This window comes from Cetorhinus maximus, chromosome 18 (assembly GCF_964194155.1).
Source record: "Cetorhinus maximus chromosome 18, sCetMax3.hap1.1, whole genome shotgun sequence".
Taxonomy (NCBI): Eukaryota; Metazoa; Chordata; class Chondrichthyes; order Lamniformes; family Cetorhinidae; genus Cetorhinus; species Cetorhinus maximus.
In genome coordinates, this window is record NC_135896.1 from 92,138,948 (window position 1) to 92,160,550 (window position 21,603).

Below are 21,603 nucleotides of genomic sequence, written 5' to 3' on the forward strand. Positions count from 1 at the left end.
CCCCAATTCCTCAGTCACGAACAGTACCACGCCTTATCTTCTCTGTCACTGACCATCACAGCATCTGCTTGGCCACAGTGCAAAAATAAAAGCCACTGTATAAATAACATTCCAAACCAAATTTACAAAGGAAATTGTCCCAGTTATGTAAATGAATCACCCTTGTGCATTCCATGTCCCTTTGCCTGCCCTAGTGTTCCTACACCTTTACACCCCCGTGGCTGCAGCATTGCTGATAGAAAGCTGCTGACTCTCAGTGGGGGGAGACTGTAGATGGTTCCGGAGGATAACCTCGAACAGCTCTGGGCCCGGAAGGACCAGCTTCGGACTGTCCCATCTTAGCGTAAGCAGCGGCAGCCTGAGTGGCTGGCTGACAGCCAATAGTAAGGGCACTGGCGGAGCAACAAGTGTTGGAGAATCAATGAATGCAGTCATCCTGATATGCTTCGTGGTGCCCCTGTCTTTCCCCCGGGGCGGTGCCTCAGATTCCACGTAATCTGTTGAAGGCTAGATTACTGTACTACTGCAACACCCTGCAGGTCCTTTTGCGCACTGTAATCCACAGTCATGATGGCAGCAGCCTAACCTTGCATGTCAGAAGCCTAAGCTTCCACTGTAGCACCCAGACACTTGGTGGAAGCTGCTTGTGCTACAATAGAAGTTGAGATGTTGGTCATCAGATTCTGTATCATCAACCACCATCCAATTTGTGGCACGGTTCACAATTGTACTGATGGAGTTGGCACCATTTCCACACTGGACCCCAAGCTCTGAGCGAAGGCCTGTGCCACATTGGTGCTGCTTGACATTGACCACAGGCTTTCTGGCTGGCCTGTCAGTACACCATGCATTTCATTGTGCTTGTACCTTCTTTTGTAGGCGGCCCCACCTGAGTCCTCTGCTGCAGAACCTGTCTGCGTCCTCACCCTCTGACGCACTGGTGCCTGAACCTATCCTTGCCCCGCTAACCTGGTTCCTGGTGCCCAGAGCCTCATCACGTGCAGATGCTGCCTGTGTACTCTCTTCTAACTCTGAGCCGGCGGTGGCGAGTGTGAGATTGCATTTCAGTGCTGCTTCTTCACCACTGTCTTCTTGCTGTTCCTTCACTGCCCAACAAGGTTGCACCTCTCGCACATGTGAAAGGAGAAAGGCAGAAGGGAGAGGTTATGATGTGGAGGAGGCAGGGGAAGTAGGAGCTCCTTGCTTACACCATCTGCAGCTTGTAAATCAGAACAGAGTGTGGGATGAGAGGGAGGTAGGATGTGAGAAGGAGGACTAGATATGAGGAAGCCGTCACTGTCAGTGGTTTCAGTCTTGCCGCTGGCCATAGCCTCAGCAATGTATTCCCCGATGATAGCCAGCATGGTATCCTCCACAGGGCACTGGACGTGCAGAAGCGCATATCTTTCTTTGATTAGCTCCTGCTGCCTTTGATTATGCACCATCTTGTCCTATAAAAGGGAGGAAAGTGTGTCATTTAGTGCTGCACAATTTGTTGGGTGATATGACTGTCATGGTTGAATAGCTGACAGTATGTGCAAGCTGCAAGATGTAGATATGAGGCTTGCAGCAATGCTAAGCATGTGAGGGTGTGGTGGAGCTTATGAATAATTAAACTGAGAGTTGGAGTCAACATTCCTTGTTAGTTGGTAACATAATCTCTATTTTCAGGACTCACTATCTTTGAAGACAAGTGAGAGACATGTCGCATGTCTTACCAATTAGTGTTCCAGCATGTTCTGCACTTTTAATAATCTTCAGTAAAACAAATTAAGAAATGAGACAAGTATAAGACATCAAATATCAGGTTTTGTTTTTTATTCCATTGACTTTACTTTCAGCTTTTCTCCTTCCAAGTAGCACAAGCTGCTGACTCTAACTTCGCTTTCCTGGCCCTCCCCATTCTTGCTGGTCTTGTAACTGGGTGGAGTCAAGGAGTAGGGTGGCAGAGTGAATTGCTGCCCGGGTGCCGTTCAAATATGGTGCCTGGACGTTCAAGCCTATGAGATAATGGCGAGGCGGGACACTTCCAGCCTGGCTCACCACGAGACTTGATGTGCTCCTCGCGGATGCATAATTAATGAGCTGAACAGTGCACGATTTGGCGTGCTCATGCTCCCTGCTCTCCAGTGTAAGTCACTCCGATTTCCCGTTCCCACCACCAGACTTAGCCTTGGAGCAGAAAATTCCAGCCATGGAGCCAGGTTCCACATTATGCTCCCAACACCAATCCCTACATCACCGCCTTTCTCAACTTCTCCACTGCCTCTGTTTTCTCAGATTGCTTGTCGAGCATTTGGCTTAGGATTAACCACCATTTCCTTAAGCTAACATTGGAAAGATTGATGACATCTCCTTCAGCCTGTGCCATAAACTCTGTACGCTTACCATGAATTCCTTCATCTCTCTAGCCAATGACTCATTCTTTACAGACTTGTTAAGTGGGTTGGGATCGGTTGCGGGCGGGCAGTTTGGCACCACTGAGCTCGGCACTGGTTCTCTGTCACCGTGGTCCTGACCCTGAGCTATTTTCAAGGAGGGACTCAGGATTGGATCGGCTACCCACTGGGAAGTGGCGGACAGCCAAATAAGGATAATTATTGATAAACATGAGGCCCATTAAATCCCCGTTCCTGGGGATTGTCGTATTAACTGAATTTAAATTCCACCATCTGCTATAGTGGGATTTGAACCCACACCCCCTGAGTGTTAGTCTGGGGTCCCTGGATTACTAGTCTAGTGACATCACCACGACACCACCACCTCCCCCGATCTCACTGTTGGAAATGGTTGGTGTAGGGGGAGAGGGGCAGGGTGGATGAAGATGTTTCAGCTGCACGTTTTTCACATGTCTTCTTGCAGTTCACTTCCAAAGGAGCATTCGAAGCAAGCAATTCCACACTTGCCATAAGTAATGACAGGTAATTTGAGGGCGAAGGGAGGGAGAAGCAGTTACAGTATTTTGATCCAAAACTTACGAGCAGTTTTTGTAACATCATCTCCCTGCATCAAAACATGGCTACAAAGCTGGGGTGGGCAGGCAGAGAGTAGATGATGATAATGTTCAAAGAATGAGTAATCCAGAGGCCCAGGCTGGGGGGTCTGGGTTCAAATCCCACCATGGCAGCTGGTGGAATTTAAATTCAGTTCATAAATCTGAAATTATAAAGATAGTCTCAGTAGTGTAACCATGAAACTATCATTGATTGTTGTAAAAACTCATTTGGTTCACTAAGGCCCTTTAGGGAAGAAAATCTGCTATCCTTACCTGGTCTGGCCAAGACCATTGATCTGTCCTCTGAAATGGCCTAGCAAGCCACTCACTACAATGGCAATTAGGGATGGGCAATAAATGCTGGCCTTGCCAGCAAAGTCCACATCCCATGAAATAATAAAACAAAAGCAGCGCCAGGCATAAGGGAATGAATTATTTATTACAAGGGACTTAATGGCTTGGTATACATTACTCATGAATAATTTCACTGGCACCAATAAAATTTATTGTAGTTGTGTGAGACAGATCTTGTGCCGGATGTGACGATATCTATGTTAGGCATGTATTTTAATCAGGGATTTACAATAACAGTTTATATTAAGACAGTATTTTCAGTGTAGCAAAATGTGCCCAGGGGTTTCATAGTTGGGAATAGACCTAGCAGGAGTGGGAAGAGAGCTGGGGGAGGTGATTAAAGGCACTGCCAAAAAGATAAGTCTTAACAGATTTTGAAGGTGGTAGGAGATGTATGGAGGCCACAAGGAAACTGAAATTGATGGCAAAGTTAAAGGAGGAGGAACATATAGCAGGTCAGTGCTGGATAAGTGGAGGATAGAAGAGTGGAGGTTGTTAAGGTGGGAGTGAGGCTATGGAGGCATTTGAAGATAATGATTTTGCAATGTATGCTTTAGGGAAGAGGAGCCAGTCCTCTACAAGATAAAAGCAAAATACTGCAGATACTGGAAATCTGAAACAAAAACAGAAAATGCTGGAAAAACTCAGCAAGCCTAACAGCATCTGTGGAGAGAAAAACGGAGTTAACGTTTCGAGTCCGTATGACTTTTCTTCAGAGCTCCTCCATTGTGATGTAAGCCCATCCCATTGTGTTGCCAGGGACAAAGCTCTTCAATGTGGCAGTGGATCACAATGGCCGTTCACTTGTCAACCCATAACTGCTTGGACTTACATGAGTGCCTTGATGATACCTCTCCTATAGCATGGACAATTGTATATGCCATGTCTGCCACCATGGGTGCAGTGTTCAGATGTCATCCATCACAGCGACCTCTGTGTGCTCTGCCAAACAACTCACCTTGCCGGACTGCAGCAGCTCGTCGAACCTCATGCAGCAGTGGATCCAGAGGCACTAATCTTCACCTGCTGTGTTCACGATGGATGCAATCTGCTACCACGCTCTCTTCATCACATTAGGTGCATTCCTCCTTCCTCTAGGGGATATGATCTTCCTCCTTCACTACATCTCTTCGACCAGAATCTTGAGGTCCTGGTCACAGAAGCAGGGCGTCGTCCCTCTCACATCTTCAGCAGCTAGTCTTCTCTGCGACATTCTGGCAAGCCAATGAAGAAAGTAAGGCTTCTAGCTTCATCCATCACCACACATAACCTATGTCCTCCACTCACACTGGAGGTTGGGACGGGGTGGTTGCATGAATGCAGGATGGCCTGGTATATGTTCCTGCTACATCAAAATGGCATGTTGTGCTCCCGAGCGTACAAGAACCTGCTGGCCTGCTCCCTCTGAGTCACACAAGTCTATCATGACAATATCCTGCTGTGAGAATAATGGGCAAGGCACAATTGGATGCCCGCACTCTGATGGTGGTGAAAGGGTAGGTGGGAAGGGCAAAGGTTCTGCAAGTGGGTCCAACAGTCAGCCCCTGAGGCATTACGCTAATCTGAGTTAATACAGAATGTCGAAACCATTTGATGTTGTCAAGATGCTGCCATCTCCATGGCTGATCTTGAGAAGCTTTGCCAGCCTCAGGTCACTACTGTGTGTTCCTTCATTACACGAGGTCAATAGGCAGCATTAATCCCTATATTTCCCAATGGAAGGCCCAATGATGAGCCATCTCTTACAGTGTCAGTAACCAGTTAGACAACTATTACAGTTAAGTCCTCACCTGACTTGATATAGACATCTCCTCCCACGGTCCAGCAGCAACACCACTAGCTTCCTGCCTTCATAGCAGGAGCTGCTTACAAAGGGGCCCTTTATATTGTGCCCAAGCCATGCTCCACACACAGGCCCACCTCCACATCCAGCCTGCTTCTGGGGTCGGTGGGCCCAACTCTATCCCGCACCCACTCCCCTAGAACAGAGATCGTGCAGTCCTGGGGTCTTTCTACTGAGGCAGGTGCCGTGCGACCAGTCTGGCAATTCCCCGACTCAAGCTACTCGCCTCAGTAGTGAAATCCGGGCCATAGCGTCTGTTACCTGTGACATTTGTTTCATGGTTTCTTCATGGTCAGTTCCTCCGATTCCATAGCAACCCAAGATTTTTCCTTGGGGTTTAGCAGTTGCCTTTGAGGGATAATGTCTGTAATGTTCCTTCTCCGCTTTCTGCGATTTAGCCATCACCAAAGTTCATCTTGGTGTCAGGGATGTTTAAACCACATTTTTTCTTCAGTCCCCACCTTAAAAGGCATTCTGAAGAAATAGGATTCGAGTAATTTGCTTGAGTTACAGAGCATGCACAAGGAGCTAAATGGTTCCTTTCTCTGCTGTAATTTCTATGATTCTATGAAAGGGGTTGAGCCACCTCTGTTTGGTTGGGTTGTAAAGTGCAAAATTTACTGATGTAATGGAAATTATTACTTTTAATCACTTAAGATAGTAACCATGTATGCTTTTGTCTATGGTCTTTGCAATTTTCTCATCAGAGAGCCATGCGTCCTAAAGTCATGTGACCTGCTTGTCTGGTATACAAGAGGCCACTCTGACACCTGTGAAAACCTCACCTGATTGACGAATTTTTCACTGCATGTTTCACAGTAGACCATGCCCTTTTCACAAAGCCTATTCCGTTTTACTCCTTTACAACCTCAAGGAAGCAGTGCTTGTTTATAAAGCTGTTGGTTGATGCCAGGCAGTGTAAGATACCTTAGTTATGCATATAGGTAGGATTAGGATTCAGATTAAACTCATTGGATTAAAGTTTTGACTTTTTTAAGGTTATGGATTTACCGTCGCCAGAAATAATTAAATGATTGAAGTTGCTCATTCCAGTGCACTTTAGGGTTTAATGTGTTAGGGTAAAAATTAGCTGATCTATGCTGTTTATTTTTTACTGAAATTGCAGCATGTGTGACTCATGCCTCTTGACTTAATTTTGTGACCAAGTTGTGAAGCAAGCTAGCCAGGTGTTACAGTTATGTCATATGCCCGTAAAGCCTATTGAGAGATGGACATTTTACTTTTAAAAAGCAACATGGAATATGGACCCTGTACCCTCACAAAATGGAGTCCAGAGAGTTAGATGACTTATTTTGTGTTCTCTGTACAGACAGTGACAGACATTTCTGAACGTATCTGTGAGAAGTTACTCAAAATGCAAATAGACTTTCCAGGTGCTAATTGACTCCCCTCACCATTTCAGCGGAAGGGAATTAAAATGACAATGGCTGCTAGACTTGCCGGTTCCATGAAGATGGAATTTCAAATAAAGACATTTCGGAAGTTAATCAAAGCTGTAATGTTGATGAGATAGCAAACACCAATTTGTGTGGCAAATTGCTTGACCATCAACCCATTGTGCAGACAATGGAAAATATCAATACTGTTGTTACATGACAGAAACCCGCTTGTGATAAGGCATATCTGCAACTACCTTATTAATCCACTAGGTCAGCCCAGGGCAGGTCAGTCTGGGATATGGAGACTTAGGAGAAGCCATATCTCACCCAGATCAGGGAGGAACCTGCCTCAAAAATCATCTTAGGCAGAGAAGAGGGGTAATTTGTTTTACCTGCAAGATTATATTCTTTCAATTCAGGAGTAGATCCACAATCTCATCTGAAGCAGCCATAAACTTCCAACCTCCATTGTCTCTAATGAACCAAAAGGGAATCCTTCAGGTCTGCAACATTTCAACCACCATCTTAAGGACTATGTAACCAAGTGACCTGTTTCTTTTTACTCTGTTAGTAATCTAAGTGCATGCTACATCTTTAGAAACCATCTTTCTTTGTGTGCGAGTGTCTGTGTGTTGGGGAGTGGGTGTTTGCTGCATTAATTTTTGGGTGTTGTGAAAAATAATTGTTTATCCTTTCTTTTGACTTAAACTTATCAGAAAGCCTGTTTGTGTCTGTTCTTTAACATCACAGTGCTCAAGAGGTTAAAACACTCCTTCCCTTAGGAATAAAGTAAATAATGTTGCTGTCAGCCGATACATGAGAAAAGGGAACAAAATATCCCACACCTGTCCATAACACAGGACAGCCTTGAGATAGGAAGTGAGACAATAAAACAGGATGATAAATAAGTTGGCACCTGGTGCTTAGAAGATCCAATTTCTGGGTGTTCATGTTCATAGTAACACTGTCATGCCATAATCAATCAGCAACGACAGTGGGTGTAATTTTAAAGTTCTGTCACAGCGGGGGCAGGGCCATAAAGTACGGCGAGCCATTCAAAAGTCCACTCACTTTGGCGGGCCCGTAAAATCCCGCCGTCTAAAATTCCGCCGTTTCTGACAGAAATGGTCCATAAAAATCTTACGCTTTTCTTAACAATTTGTAGAGAGAGCCAGATCAAAAAGGATCGAGAAAGTTATTTTTCTACACAGGGTAAAGGGTAATATTATTTATTTTTCTGTATGTCTACTGCTCAGAGAGACTACATTTGCCTGGATTTGGTTAAATACAATAAAAGTATCTTGTCAACTCTATGTTTCCAGATTCAGATTGCTTACTACAGTTGACAGGGAGAAGTACAGTTAAAGGCCACCTTTTTGGAGTTACGTGATCAAATTTTACTGCTGAAGAATCTATATTCTTCTTTCTGTCAGCCATTTCTCTCCCTAGCCTGCTAATAGCTTCAGCGTCCCTGCTAGTGATGTGCTGCTTAATTGAACCTTCAGGCAAATAGCACACAATACAAAAAAACATTTCTTTTAGGGATTCCCCTGTCCCTGTGCTTTGAAAATGAAGAATTGCAAGATAAGGAGGAGCAAGTCAGGAAGTTCAGACTCAAAAAGCACCATCAGGGTCATGTGAAACCCACCCACAAGTACCCACACCCATATTTATATATTCAGGAAATCATATTACTTCCTCTCTCATGACAATGTTTAAAAAGGCTGTACTTCTCTTGTGAAGCAATAAAGGATTTGCAATGCCTGTTTGCCTGAAGCTCAACTCCATTAGAAGTGTGGCACTGACAGTATGCAAAGGCTCCTTTCAGAGTGGATCTCAGCCAATAACACCTCAATCTGTAAATATGAAGGGTCAGTGCCTTGAAGGGCCAACAGTCTCAGACACTGCAATGGCGTAACTTGTAATGGACACAAGTCAACTGCAGTAGCCTCGTAAATGCTCCGGATTTCCTTTACCCAAGCCTCTCTCTATCAGGTCTCCCTCACCCATTCCCTCCCCTACCAGCAGCAAACTCCCAGTAGAGGGTTAAAATAGCCCATCCACAGTTGGGTGACTTAAGAGGGAAGGATGGAACAATAGTGGTGTCACACCAATGGAGGGAAGTCCAGTCCTGAAGTTTGTCCAGCAATGACCCTAAAATGAAGAAAAGATCTAGCTCTGGATGTGCGACATAGCTTCCAACAGTTTAATACCACGTTATTAAATTTATCATTGTCACACAGAAGAGTCAAAATCACTGGATGTAGCTTGTGTGCTTATCAAATAGGTATTACAGTTCTCCTTCAAAAAAATCCTGTTTTTCTGTGATGCATGAAGAGTCTATCAACATGCTGCTCAGCCTTGCATGAAGAATAAGTCATTTATGGCAATGGATCATTTACTCCCTCTGCTTCATGACAAAACCTGTGAGTTTGTTACCTTTTCACTTCACCAGTGTTACTTAGCGTGCATCCTCTGGCTTTTGTAATCTTTAAATATTTCAGAAGGTATTTTTCAAAGAAATGGAATAGAATAGAATCTCCATTGTCTTAACTTCCATTACAAATGTTCCTTATTTTGCAGAATAAAGGTTTTTGAGACGCCTTATTGCACAGATTCTTTTGTTGCTTGAACTTTATGACCCAGAAATTGTTGGAGCAATGAGCAACGTGAATTCGATTTTTCATTTGCTCTTTAGATTGTCCTATTTTTGTGCCGAAATTGCTGGAAGTGCAAATTGACAATGGCACAATGAAGTCAGCGGGGCGTCGGGGGCCTTCTGAATGAGTTAACCAGGGAAATTTAAAGATTTGGAAAGAGGAAACCAGAGAGAAGAAATAGAGTGAAATAGATACAGAGGGCGGGATTTTCTCTGGGCTTCGGGTCACCAACGTCAGGACCAAATGGGGGACCTGAGCCCACACTTGGTGACAGCAAGACTAGCTCAGCGATATACCTGGAGGCTGCTTCCACGTTCACCGTTCTAGAGGACTGGCAGCTATGGAGCCTCGGCTGCCACATCGGGAGAGATGGGCACTGCTGAGGCATTTCGGGGGCCACTTGGATGCCTCAACATGGAAACGCCCCGGCGGGGTGAAACTAAATTCTCCTGTAGTATCCTGTAGATGGCTGTGACTGGGAAGTTTGGCATTCTTGCGTTTTTCTTATGCGTGCAAGATGAAAAGCTTCAGCACCAAGTCTCTCTTTTCGCCAGTAAAACTAAATTATTAAATCAGAGATGGGGAAGTGGCAGACTCATCAGACCAGAAGGGAAAGCCCTCCTGATGCAACGTTGGAGCTACGTGTACAATCTTCCATGAACAAAGACCCCTCTTTGGGGTATGGAACCTCCGGCTCTGGTGGTTCTATAGCCAGCCTCAGAGTGTCCCCTGCCATTGAGCCTGAAAAATTACCCCAAATTTAAGTATTTAAAATGGTTGTCTGTCTTCTTTCAGCAGGCAGCCCTGCCCACCCCTAGGAAAGTTCCTCGAAAGTAGGATTGTTATCCTGATATGGCTCCCTGGAAGCCCCGTCTCTATGAGCCTGGGAAGATTCTGCCCAGAAATCGAGGTAAAAGAAGGATTGGATTGAAAGAAAAATAGACATTAAGTAAGGAAAAAAAACCTCTCAAGAACCATTTAGTAGCTTCAGGTATGATACATTAGCCTCAATTGTTTCGTTTCCAGACGTCCAAGGTTGAGTTTCATGCCAAGGCCACAAATCATATTAACAACACCATTAATGACATGAAATACCAATTGTAAATGAGGAGGGATTCATCTGTATGCATGGCGCAAATCCACCAATGTCTTGACACCCACAGGGAGATTAATAGTGAGCATCTGTATTTGTGAGACTAACGGCGGAGCAGTGCAAATTGTCAAGCAATTTGTGGTGATTCCCAACTCATGGTATATCTCTTCTTCACCACTAATTGCTTGGCTTTTTACACACTAATAATGGCAAGTGCCATTATTTAATCAGAAATTTCTGGGCCCGATTGTTTTTTTGATGAGTAAGAAAACTGCATAGCATTTCTTGTTATTTAAGTTGAACTTGACTTCAGTCCTATGCCTTTAGCTCTGCTACACCATGGCGAGGATGTTTTGGATGCCGGGGTTTCCTGTCCTGCCATCTAAAGAGTTGGTGGGGAACACATCCCCGCTGAGTTGGTGGGGAACACATCCCCGCTGAGTTGGTGGGGAACACATCCCCGCTGATACTGCCTGCACCACAGCCATTTTACCCTCCAATGAGCACTAATTGGCTGCAGCAGGACCTCTGCCCCTCACTCAGGGGGATGTCCTCCCTTAGAGAGCTGCTGGCCAATCTGATTGGCTGGCAGCTCTTTAGTTCCTGCAGTCGACAGAAGTGGAATTTCATGCAGTCCTCAGAGCCTTAATCCTATAAATGCACGAAAAGGTGAGCTTTCAGGGTGGGGACAGTATGGAAGGCCTGGGGGGGGGGGGGGGGGGGGGGGCAATAGTGAGGGTTTAGAGTGTCAGGCCCCCCCCTCCACCTTGCCACCCGAGGCCTAAACCTGATTACATTTGGGCTTCCCTCATATTGGGGAAATCCTCCCACCAGCCTAAAAATTGAGACTGGGTGGGAAACGACCCTTAAGTAGTCAATAATTGGCCACTTAAAGGCCTCAACTGGGGCAAGGGCAGGAACTGAGGCCTCGCCCACTCCAACGTAAAATCGGTGAGAGGTTGGGGCGGGCAGGAACCCAGTGCGAAACTCATTCGTTCTATTTCATGCTCCCCACCCCCACCCACCTAAAAACCTGCTTAAGGGAGCGTGAAATTCAGGCCCATATGTGCACGGCCCAAAAACAATAAGAGCTTGAAAAACTCAGCCGGTCTGACAGCGTCTGTGGAGAGGAATACAGTTAACGTTTCAAGTCCGTATGACTCTTCATCAGAACTAAGGAAATGGAGAAATGAGGTGAAATATAAGCTGGTAGAGGGGGTGGGACAGGTAGAGCTGGATAGAGGGGCAGTGATAGGTGGAGGCAAAGAAGAGATTGCCAAAGATGTCATAGACAAAAGGACAAAGGGGTGATGACGGTGGTGATATTAGCTAAGGAATATGCTAATGGGGACATAAAGGGTAGCAAGCAGGACAAGCAGATGGCCCTAGTGGGGGTGGGGTGGGGGGAAGGGATCGAAATGGGCTAAAAGGTGGAGATAAAATAGATCGAAATAAATTTAAAAATAGGTGGGAAAATAAAAATATATATATATTTTTTTAAATTATAAATTATTGGAAAGAGGGGGATTGGAAAGGGGGTGGGGATGGAGAAGAGAGTTCATGATCTGAAATTGTTGAACTCGATATTCAGTCCGGAAGGCTGGAAAGTGCCTAGTCAGAAGATGAGGTCCTGTTCCTCCAGTTTGCGTTGAGCTTCACTGGAACATTGCAGCAGGCCAAGGATGGACATGTGGGCATGACAGCAGGATGGAGGGTTGAAATGGCAAGCGACAGGGAGTTCTGGGTCATGCTTGCGGACAGACCGAAGGTGTTCTGCAAAGCGGTCACCCAGTCTGCGTTTGGTCTCTCCAATGTAGAGGAGACTGCATTGGGAGCAACGAATGCAGTAGACTAAATTGAGGGAAGTGCAAGTGAAGCGCTGCTTCACTTGAAAGGAGTGTTTAGGCCCTTGGACAGTGAGGAGGGGGGAAGTAAAGGGGCAGATGTTGCACCTTCTGTAGTTACATGGGAAGGTGCCGAGGGAGGGGGTGATGGAGGAGTGGACCAGGGTGTCCCGGAGGGAACGATCCCTGCGGAAAGCCATCGGGGGGGGTGAAGGGAAGATGTGTTTGGTGGTGGCATCATGCTGGAGTTGGCGGAAATGGCAGAGGATGGTCCTTTGAACGCGAAGGCTGGTGGGGTGATAAGTGAGGACAAGGGGGACCCTATCATGGTTCTGGGAGGGAGAGGAAGGTGTGAGGGCAGATGCGTGGGAGATGGGCCGGACACGGTTGAGGGCCCTGTCAATCACCGTGGGTGGAAAACCTCGGTTAAGGAAGAAGGAAGACATGTCAGAGGAACTGTTTTGGAAAGTGGCATCATCAGAACGGATGCAACGGAGGCGAAGGAACTGAGAGAATGGGATGGAGTCCTTACAGGAAGCGGGGTGTGAGGAGCTGCAGTCGAAGTAGCTGTGGGAGTCGGTAGGCTTGTAATGAATATTGGTGGACAGTCTATCACCAGAAATTGAGACTGAGAGGTCAAGGGAGGGAAGGGAAGTGATGGACCACGTGAAAATGATGGAGGGGTGGAAATTGGAAGCAAAATTAATAAATTTTTCCAAGTCCAGACGAGAGCATGAAGCAGCACCGAAGCAGTCATCAATGTACTGGAGAAAGAGTTGTGGGAGGGGGCCTTAGTAGGACTGGAACAAGGAATGTTCCACTTATGTGCACGGCCCATATTTGCTGCAATGCTTTCACTTTCAAATTACTGTGCTTTTAGCACAATCTGAGCACATTCCAAAAGGTGTATGTATTGTATTGGTGTTTATGCATTATTCATGACACTTTGCACCACATTAGAGGTTTTACAGCATTCCCATTTATTTGTAAATATATCAAGCTACTGGTTTAGATGTTTTGACTTTAGTTTTATTCACCGATAAGGCAGCAGCACTAAGTGCAGTCCTTTCCAAACCCCAGGGCCCGTGAAATTCAAATATGAGAAATCATAGACCATGCATCATGAGCTAAATGGCCTAGCCATTATTGATTGGATTAACAGTATCAAAGGCAGAAATGGCTTACTGTCCATAGTTCAGACACTGTTTTTACAAGTTGTTTTTGGACCCTTTGGCTGGAATTTTCCAGCACCCTCGTGGTGGGGCTGTTGAAATCTCCATTCACATCGCTTGAGGGGCTGGAAAATTCTGTCCTTTGTATTTCCAGTGCTCGTTTACTGTTCATGGGGAAGTTACTTTATAAAACGGTTCTTCTCACTTTGTCACCCTAGCTCAGCACTCTCTGATATAGATTTCACATAACTGTTAGTTTTACCAATTATTAAGTGCGGTTTCTACTATTTTCAGTTATTGTGACACTTTGATATCTTCAATCTGTTAGACCATTAGTTTCAATCCACTAACAGAATTAGTAATTTTCCTTTATTACTTATCACAAACTGGCAACATCAAATGAGTTTAAATATGAATGATTTATCACATTTGCAGGAAGATATAAAATTATACTTCCTTGTTATAGTAATGCGTGTAGACAATCTGCATGCATTATGTTGTGGACAGCAACTGATTGTGGACAAAATTCTACATCAAGTTTCCAAGACTTCATTAAAATAAGCTTTATGTCTTGGCACTAAAACGTTAACATTTCTTTCTCTTTTAAGATATTGACTGACCTGTTGCAGGTCTTGTGTGTTTCTTTTTCACCTAATATCAGGGACAAATTGTGCCAATTATTCATTTTGAGCACTCTGAAGTATCCATCACTTATTAGACCGTTAATAGTTAGAGGACATATCGGCTCCCTTTGCCTGGAGTTTAAGGATTTGTAATTTTCAGCTCAGCCCCCTTCAGCCTTTCTCTGGAGTATATGTCACCAAGTCCAGCATTGATGTACAAAAATGTTTTTCCAATTGTCCACTTTGACCGCACCATATATTCTCTGTCTATATCTCAGAACTTCACTTTTCCTCCACAAAGCAGCTCAGACCTACTAGCAGCCCTTTGAGGTACAAAGTTTAGTTTTAATTTAAAAACAAATGCAAGCTGGCAAATACATGGGTTATCTTTTTCTTCTGTCCATGCACGAGAGATATATACATACCAATTCAGCAAATGTGAAGCTAACAGCCAAGTGTCATAGCCACTTGATTTGTGACTTTGCAGTTCAATTGGTTCTTGCTAATTAAACGATCATTAATTTCAGGCGGAATGTGAAGACAAATCAAATATATGAAGAATTCCATGATGCTCCAGCTGCAGAGACTTCAACACAAGTAACACGTTTTCAGGGGTTAAATGAGAATTTTAAAATAAAACTATAAAAGAGAATGAGGCCTATTCACTCAGAATGACTAGACATAAGTGATTAATCAATTTCAGGAAGTGAATCATCAATGTAAATTAACTGTTTTTAAATTGGGAAACTGAGTACATCTGTAACTGGTGAAACCTTTTATTTAAAAAACCAACACACACACACACAACAGGTTTGTTTTCAGATATTCTTTTACTAGTCATTTTTGCTTCACAAAATTCACACTTCCAAGAAGTTTCAAACAGTAACATCCAACAGCTCAGCAACTTTCTCTGTTTTTCTGGCATCTTCCCTATTGGATTTAGGACGATACCGTCATTCGGTAAAGTTCTGAAGAATGGAAGCACTGTTTTCAACAAAATAAAAACTTCTAACGGAAGTATAACTATTTCTACAATGCATCATTTCAGACAAAGCAAATCCTCGGCACTTTTTGGGGTTTGCTGCTGAGTAACTTGGAGATGCCACGGGGGATTGACTAGCTAGAAGAACATTTACAGTTTTACATTGGGGTATTAGATGGTGTCACTTTTTATTACTGCTGTGGCTTAACCCATTGGAGGCGGTTCAAAGGAAGTTTACTAAATTGATACCTGGAATGAGTGGGTTGTCTTATGAGGAAAGGTTGGACAGGCTGGGCTTGTTTCCACTGGAGTTTAGAAGAGTGAGGGGTGATTTGATTGAAGTATACAAGATCCTGAATGGCCCTGTCAAGGTGGATGTCGAAAGGATGTGTCCAGAACTAGGGGGCACTGTTTTAAAATTAGGGGTCGCCCTTTTGGGACAGAGATGAGGAGAATTCTTTTCTCTCAGAGGGCTGTGCGACTTTGGAACTCTCTGCCTCAGAAGGCGGTGGAGGCGGGGTCATTGAATATTTTTAAGGCAGAGGTTGATAAGAGTCTTGTTAGGCATGGGAATTGAAGGTTATCGGGTTTAGATGGGAATGTGGAAATCGAAACACAAGATGATCAGCCATGATCTTATTGAATGGCAGAGCAGGCTCGAGGGGCTGAATGGTCTACTCCTGTTCCTATTTTCTTATGTTCTTATCCACAAAAACTGTCTTGTGACCCTAAATCTTTATGCGTGGTATTTTCAGTCCACATGGACAACAAGACATTCAGCAGGACTGCATAAATTCCTGATGTGTACAAAACTAAATCTCAGATTATCATTTTAGAATGGATAAAAAGATCCTTTAGAATTTCCAGATGAACGGACAATGAGAAAGACAAAATGTTAGAAAAGAGAGTATGTTCCAAAATGTGATACAAGAAAACATTTACAAAATGCAGTTTGTTTTAACTACAAGTATTTCTTCAAATGGAAGGAAGTTTACTAAAGGATTAAGAGGATTAGGTAGCAAACTGAAATTTACAAAGATGGAAAAGGGTAGTCGGCAAGGTAAATCAAATCAGTCGTGAACAAACTTGTAGGCAGAAGAGAAGACAAGGTGGATGCAAGTTCAAACGATTAGGCTAAAAATATCACTACATCTCTTAATCTTTTTGGACTGCAAACAAATTCTGTGCTTGATTTTTAGGGTTTATATCCATACGGGTCAACGAAAAGGATTGTGCATCTTTCTCATTAGTGAAAGTGATATGTAATCCGCCTCCTTGCCTTTTCTGCTAACTTGGATTCTTTACTTGGCAATTTTCAATAGCCTTTGGATGTCAGGTTCAATCTGGATGGTTTCGAACATTTTGCTGTAGCGCTTGAAAGGTTCTCCGTCAGGCCCGATGAGAAATTTCTCAAAATTCCAGCCAATATCTGATCGGCAGACGGGGCTCCAGATGATGAATTTGGGATCTTTCATCAAGGATAAGGGATCATCCGAAGGGACGGGCAACTTCTCCTTCAGGAAGGCAAAGATGGGGTGTGTGCCAACACCATTGACCTCGCACTTCTGGAACATGGTGAAATTGGGCTGAAAGCCACCTCCAGGCCGGACATACTTCAGAGAATTGAGTATCTCCTCGTTATGAGCGTTTTCCTAAAATGTTTTAAAAAAGTGAAGCAGAAAATGCATTATAAAACTAAATTAGAAATTACTGTTTATTATTCCATTAAGATTATATATGAGGAGATCTATACCCCAGGCCATTACTGCAGGAATTTCCCCGGGTAATGTCCTAGGCCCAATCACCTTCAGCTGCTTAATCAATGACCTTTCCACCATCATACGGTCAGAAGTGGGGATATTTGCTGATGATTGGTAGTGAACACTAACTCCTCAGATAATGAAGTTATCCATTCACAGAATCACAGAATTGTTACGGTGTAGGAGGCCATTCGGCCCATCATGTCTGCACCGGATTTCTGAGCATTTTAACTTAGTGCCAATCTCCTGCCTTTTCCCCGTCACCCTGCACATTGTTTCTGTTTAAATAATCATCCAATGCCCTCTTGAATGCATCAATTGAACCTGCCTCCACCACACTTCCAGGCAGTGCATTCCAAACCCTAACTACTCGCCGTGTAGTTTCTCACCTCGCATTCGCTTCTTTCGCAAAATACTGACACCTGTCGTAAGCACACTTTTTCTTCTTTAACTTAATTTCAATCTCCTTTGTCATCCAGGGAGCTCTGGATTTGTTTGTCCTGCTCTTCCCTTCTGAGGGAACATACCTTGACTGTGCCCAAGCCATCTCCTCTTTGAAGGTAGCCCATTGTTCAGCTACTGTTTTTCCCACCAACTTTGGTTCCAGCCTATCCAGCCCAGCTCCGTTCTTGCCCCATTGAAGTCCGCACCCAGCCAGTTGATTATTCTTACTCTGGATTGACCAATGTCGTTTTCCACCGTCATCCTAAACCTTATGATACAATAATCACTGTCCCCTAAACATTCCCCCACTGTCACTTTATCTACCTGGCCCACCTCATTCCCAAGAGGTCTAGCACTACCTCCTTTCTTTTTGGACTGGACACTTAAAATTCCACCAACTGCCATGGTGAGATTTGAACTCATGCCCCCAGACCATTAGCCTGGGCCTCTAGGTTACTAGTCCGGTGACAATACCACTACACCAGCATCTCCCCTTTGCAACATTCCCACATGCAGCAAGACCTGAACAACATTCAGCCTTGGGCAGATACGTAGCAAGCAACATTTGCGTCACATGAGTGCTAGGCAATGACCAGTCCATTAAGAGAGAATCTAACCATCTCCTCTTGATATTCAATGGCATTTCCATTGCCTAATTCCCCACCATCAAAATCCTGGAAGTTACCATTCAACAGAAACTTATCTGGATCTGCTACATAAATACTGTGGCTACGAGAGAAGGGCAAAGGCTGGGAATTCTGCAATGAGCGACTCACCTCCTGACCCATCACTATGTACAAGCGCAAGCCAGGAGTGTGACGGAATAGTTTCCACTTGCCTGGATGAGTGTAGCTCCCACAACACAAAAAACTCTAAACCATCCAGGACAAAGGAACCTGCTTGACTTGCATCCCTCTCACCATCTTAAACATTCACTCCAATATTGGCACACAGTGACAGCAATGCATATCATCTACAAAATGCACATCAGTAATTCACTAAGGTTCCTTTGACAGCACCTTCCAAACCTTTAATCTCTACCACCTAAAAGAACAAGGGTAACAGGAACATGGGAACACCACCATCTATAAGTCCTCCAAGTCGCACACCATCTGATCTGGAAATGTATTGCCATTCCTTCACTGTCATGGGGTCAAATTCCTGGAACTCCCTCCCTAACAGCACTGTGGGTGTATCTGCACCACATGGACTACAGCAGTTCAAGAAATCTGAAGACACCGAGCCACGTAAGGAGATATGAGATGACCAAATGCTTTGTTAAAGAGCTAGATTTTAGGGAGTGACTTAGAAAAGTAAAAAGTGAAGTAGGGAGGCAGAGAGGTATCGGAAGGGTATCCCAGAGCTTGGGGCCGAGGCAACTGAAGGAATAGCCATCAATGGTGGGGCAATTAAAATCGGGGCTACTCAAGAGAACAGAATTAGAGGAGCACAGATGTCTCGGAGGATTGTGGGGAAGTTACAGAGATAGGGAGAGTGAGGGATTTGAAAACAAGAACGACAACCTTAAAGTCAAGACATTACTTGACTGGGAACCAATAAAAGTCAGCGGGCACAAGGGCAGTAGCAGAATGGCAGGATTCGCTGCGGGTTAAGATGTGGGCAGTTTTAGGTGACCTTGGGTTTACAGAGGGCAGAAAGTGGGAGACCTTCCAAGAGCGTGTTAGAACGGTTGATTCTAGAAGTAGCGAAGGCATGGATGAGGGTTTCAGCAGCAGGTGAGCTGAGACAGGAGCAAAGTCAGGTGATGATTGGAGGTGGAAACAGGCGGACCTTGTGACAGCATGAATATACGGTTGGAAGCTCATCTTGGGGTCGAATGTGACCCCAAGGTTGTGAACACACCGGATTAATCTCAGACGGTTGCCAAGATGACAGATGAAGTCGGTAATTAGGGAATGGAGTTTGGAGTCTTCCCAATATTTAAATGGAGGAAATTTCTGCTCAACCAGTCCTGGGTGTCAGATAAACAGTCTGATAATTTAGCAACAATGGAGGAATGGAGAGGGGTGGTAGCACAGTAGAGCCGGATGTCATCAGCGTACATGTGAAATCCAACTCTGTGTTTTCGGCCGAGGGGCAGCATCCAGATGAGAAATAGGAGGGGAGTCGGGGATAGATCCTTGGGAGACAACAGAAAAGGGAAGAAAAAAAAGAGCCACAATGGACTTCAAGGTGTTCTCCAGAAAACGACTGCACAATTTTTGTACGGAAATGCAATGTCAGTTCTCTGCAGCTTTAAACATTTCTGATCTCAATTCACTAAATAGTTAATTCCCAGGCCAAAGCTCCAACACATTATACAGATTTTTTTTTAAAAAGGGAGGTGGGGGGGGAGGGAAGTTGGGGTTGAGTTCAAATGTTTGTTTATTCAAATATTCATGTGAAAAGTTCACGGGAAGATATATTTCCATAACGAGAAAAATAAAAGCACAAAAGGTCTGTAACCAGGAGCTTGTTTTTAAAAAAAAATAAAGGAAGCTTGGGTAGCAGCCAGAGAAGCCTGTAAAGAGAGACACCCGGATGTGGAAGGGAAAATTGCTTGAGTTTGGATTAATAATTAATAAGTGTAAAGTTTCGTTGAAATATAATCTCCTGGCTTTAAGCTTGGGGAGGGGGCAGGTTGCATCAGACCCTGGCTGCCTTGCCCAGCTCACTCCACTCACACTCTGGGGACAAGGACCAGGGCAGCACAAAGAAAAACTCAACCCTCCTCTCTCTCTCTCTCTCTATGATATTTATAGACACTCACCCGGGGGCTACACAGCAACTTTAAGAATGAGACACTAGGGTTGTGAAACTATGTTTCCAACCGCACCCGTTACTTTCCTAGCAACGGAAAGGAAGAAGTTATTGTCCTGAAAACCCAGTTCTCCGAAATCTGCAAAAGCCTCTCTTTTTTTTGGCGGGGGGGGGTAAGAAAGACCGAGTTTTATGATGCGGGTTTTGGCTGGAAGCTCATCACGGTCCAGGGAGAGGTCCCGGGGGAACTCGCCCTTTCCACTGGCCGCGTCCACACATCGAACTGACCTTGAAGGGTCGCTCAGTCAAGAAGTTACAATGGTTAAAATTTTTTTTTTAAAAAAGTGGCCAAGAATTTTTTTTTTACAATAAAGTAGATACTAATAAATCTTAGTCGAATTGTAAGCAAATTCATGTTTTTTTTCTCTAGATGCTTTACACATGTTTGGGAGTTGGGTGGCTAAGGGCATGTTGCTGCCACGCGGCGGATCGCGAGCTCGGCTCCGGGATTGGGCTCGAGTCGGGAAATTCCGCTCCGGGATTGGGTTGGGAGGTTCGGGTCCGGGATTGGGCTCGAGTTGGGAGGTTCTAGCCCGGGATTGGGAGGTTCTAGCCCGGGATTGGGAGGTTCGGGTCCGGGATTGGGAGGTTCGGGTCCGGGATTGGGAGGTTCGGGTCCGGGATTGGGCTCGAGTTGGGAGGTTCGGGTCCGGGATTGGGAGATTTGGGTCCGGGATTGGGATGGGGTTGGGAGGTTCTGATCCGGGATTGGGATGGGGTTGAGAGGTTTGGGTCCGGGATTGGGCTGGGGTTGAGAGGTTTCGGTCCGGGATTGGGCTGGGGTTGAGAGGTTTGGGTCCGGGATTGGGCTGGGGTTGGGCGGTTCGGGTCCGGGATTGGGCTGGAGTTGGGAGAGGATTGGGAGATTCGGGTCCCTGGTCTCCAACCCTCCAGCACTCACCTGGTAGCCGAACTGGTTGCAAGGGAAACCCAGCACGACTAAGCGGTGCGGGTAGCGCCGCTGGAGTTCGTTGAGCTGGGTAAAGTCCCTTGTGGTCGTGCCTCAGAGAGAAGCCACATTCTCGATCAGGACCACCCTGCCTCGGAAGACATTGAAGTCCAGCTTGTCCCCGTCTAGGGTGACGGCGCTGAGGTCGTAGAAGGACTTGACGCTCTGAGACATCCTCAGTGTATCCCAAGGCTGCCTTGCAGAAGGACTCCAAGCAAATGGTGTAGGTATCAAGCCCTCTGATCACAGGTATAAAGGATTCGATGACTTGGCAGAAAAAGAAACACCAGCTCCTCCCTCTCCAGCGGACCGAGCATTTAATGAGTTAGTTTCCTACACTAGCAGGAAACAGGCACATCTCACTCATCCTGGCAAATATCCAACTCTCTGCGAGACAACCACATACAGTGAAGTTTCACACAACTGCATTAAAATCTTATAAATATTTAAATCTTACTTATTTTGAACGGGGAGGAGAGCACCCTTTAGTTTAAATTCATGCTTTGAACAGAGGGCGGGGAGTTACTTATACACATCAGTATTGAGAGAGTGCAGGGATAAGAATCAGCACTTTCGCAAACAGAATCATAGAAATCCCCCCCGAAAGAAATTCAAAAACCGAGGACTGAGAGATGAGTTTTTCTTTTAACCAAGACGCCGAAAA

At 45.0% G+C, this 21,603-nt stretch overlaps 2 protein-coding genes and 2 long non-coding RNA genes across 5 annotated transcripts in view; 2 read left to right on the plus strand and 2 right to left on the minus strand.

Moving 5' to 3' along the window:
* Positions 1-16,207, plus strand: part of LOC144693345 (uncharacterized) — a 21,016-nt gene extending 4,809 nt beyond the window's left edge. Inside the window, exons 2-4 of one of the 2 annotated variants that reach the window (XR_013579517.1) lie at positions 3,907-4,583; positions 13,970-16,026; positions 16,076-16,207. This is a non-coding gene — a long non-coding RNA (uncharacterized LOC144693345). Of the gene's footprint in view, positions 1-3,687; positions 4,584-13,969; positions 16,027-16,075 lie in introns of those variants that run through there. The other variant, XR_013579516.1, reaches the window with a different exon arrangement.
* LOC144693355 (spectrin beta chain, non-erythrocytic 1-like) overlaps positions 1-21,603 on the minus strand; it is a 559,404-nt gene that overhangs the window by 365,502 nt on the left and 172,299 nt on the right. The window lies entirely within an intron of this gene.
* On the minus strand, positions 16,177-21,558 carry gpx2 (glutathione peroxidase 2). The gene is made up of 2 exons (XM_078563162.1): positions 20,892-21,558; positions 16,177-16,618 (listed from the first exon to the last, which is right to left on the minus strand). The coding sequence occupies exons 1-2, from the start codon at positions 21,111-21,113 to the stop codon at positions 16,268-16,270; spliced, it is 573 nt and encodes a 190-aa protein (XP_078419288.1). The 5' UTR covers positions 21,114-21,558; the 3' UTR covers positions 16,177-16,267.
* Positions 20,468-21,223, plus strand: LOC144693346 (uncharacterized). Its single transcript, XR_013579518.1, has 2 exons — positions 20,468-20,536; positions 20,856-21,223. It is a non-coding gene; the product is annotated as an uncharacterized LOC144693346 (long non-coding RNA).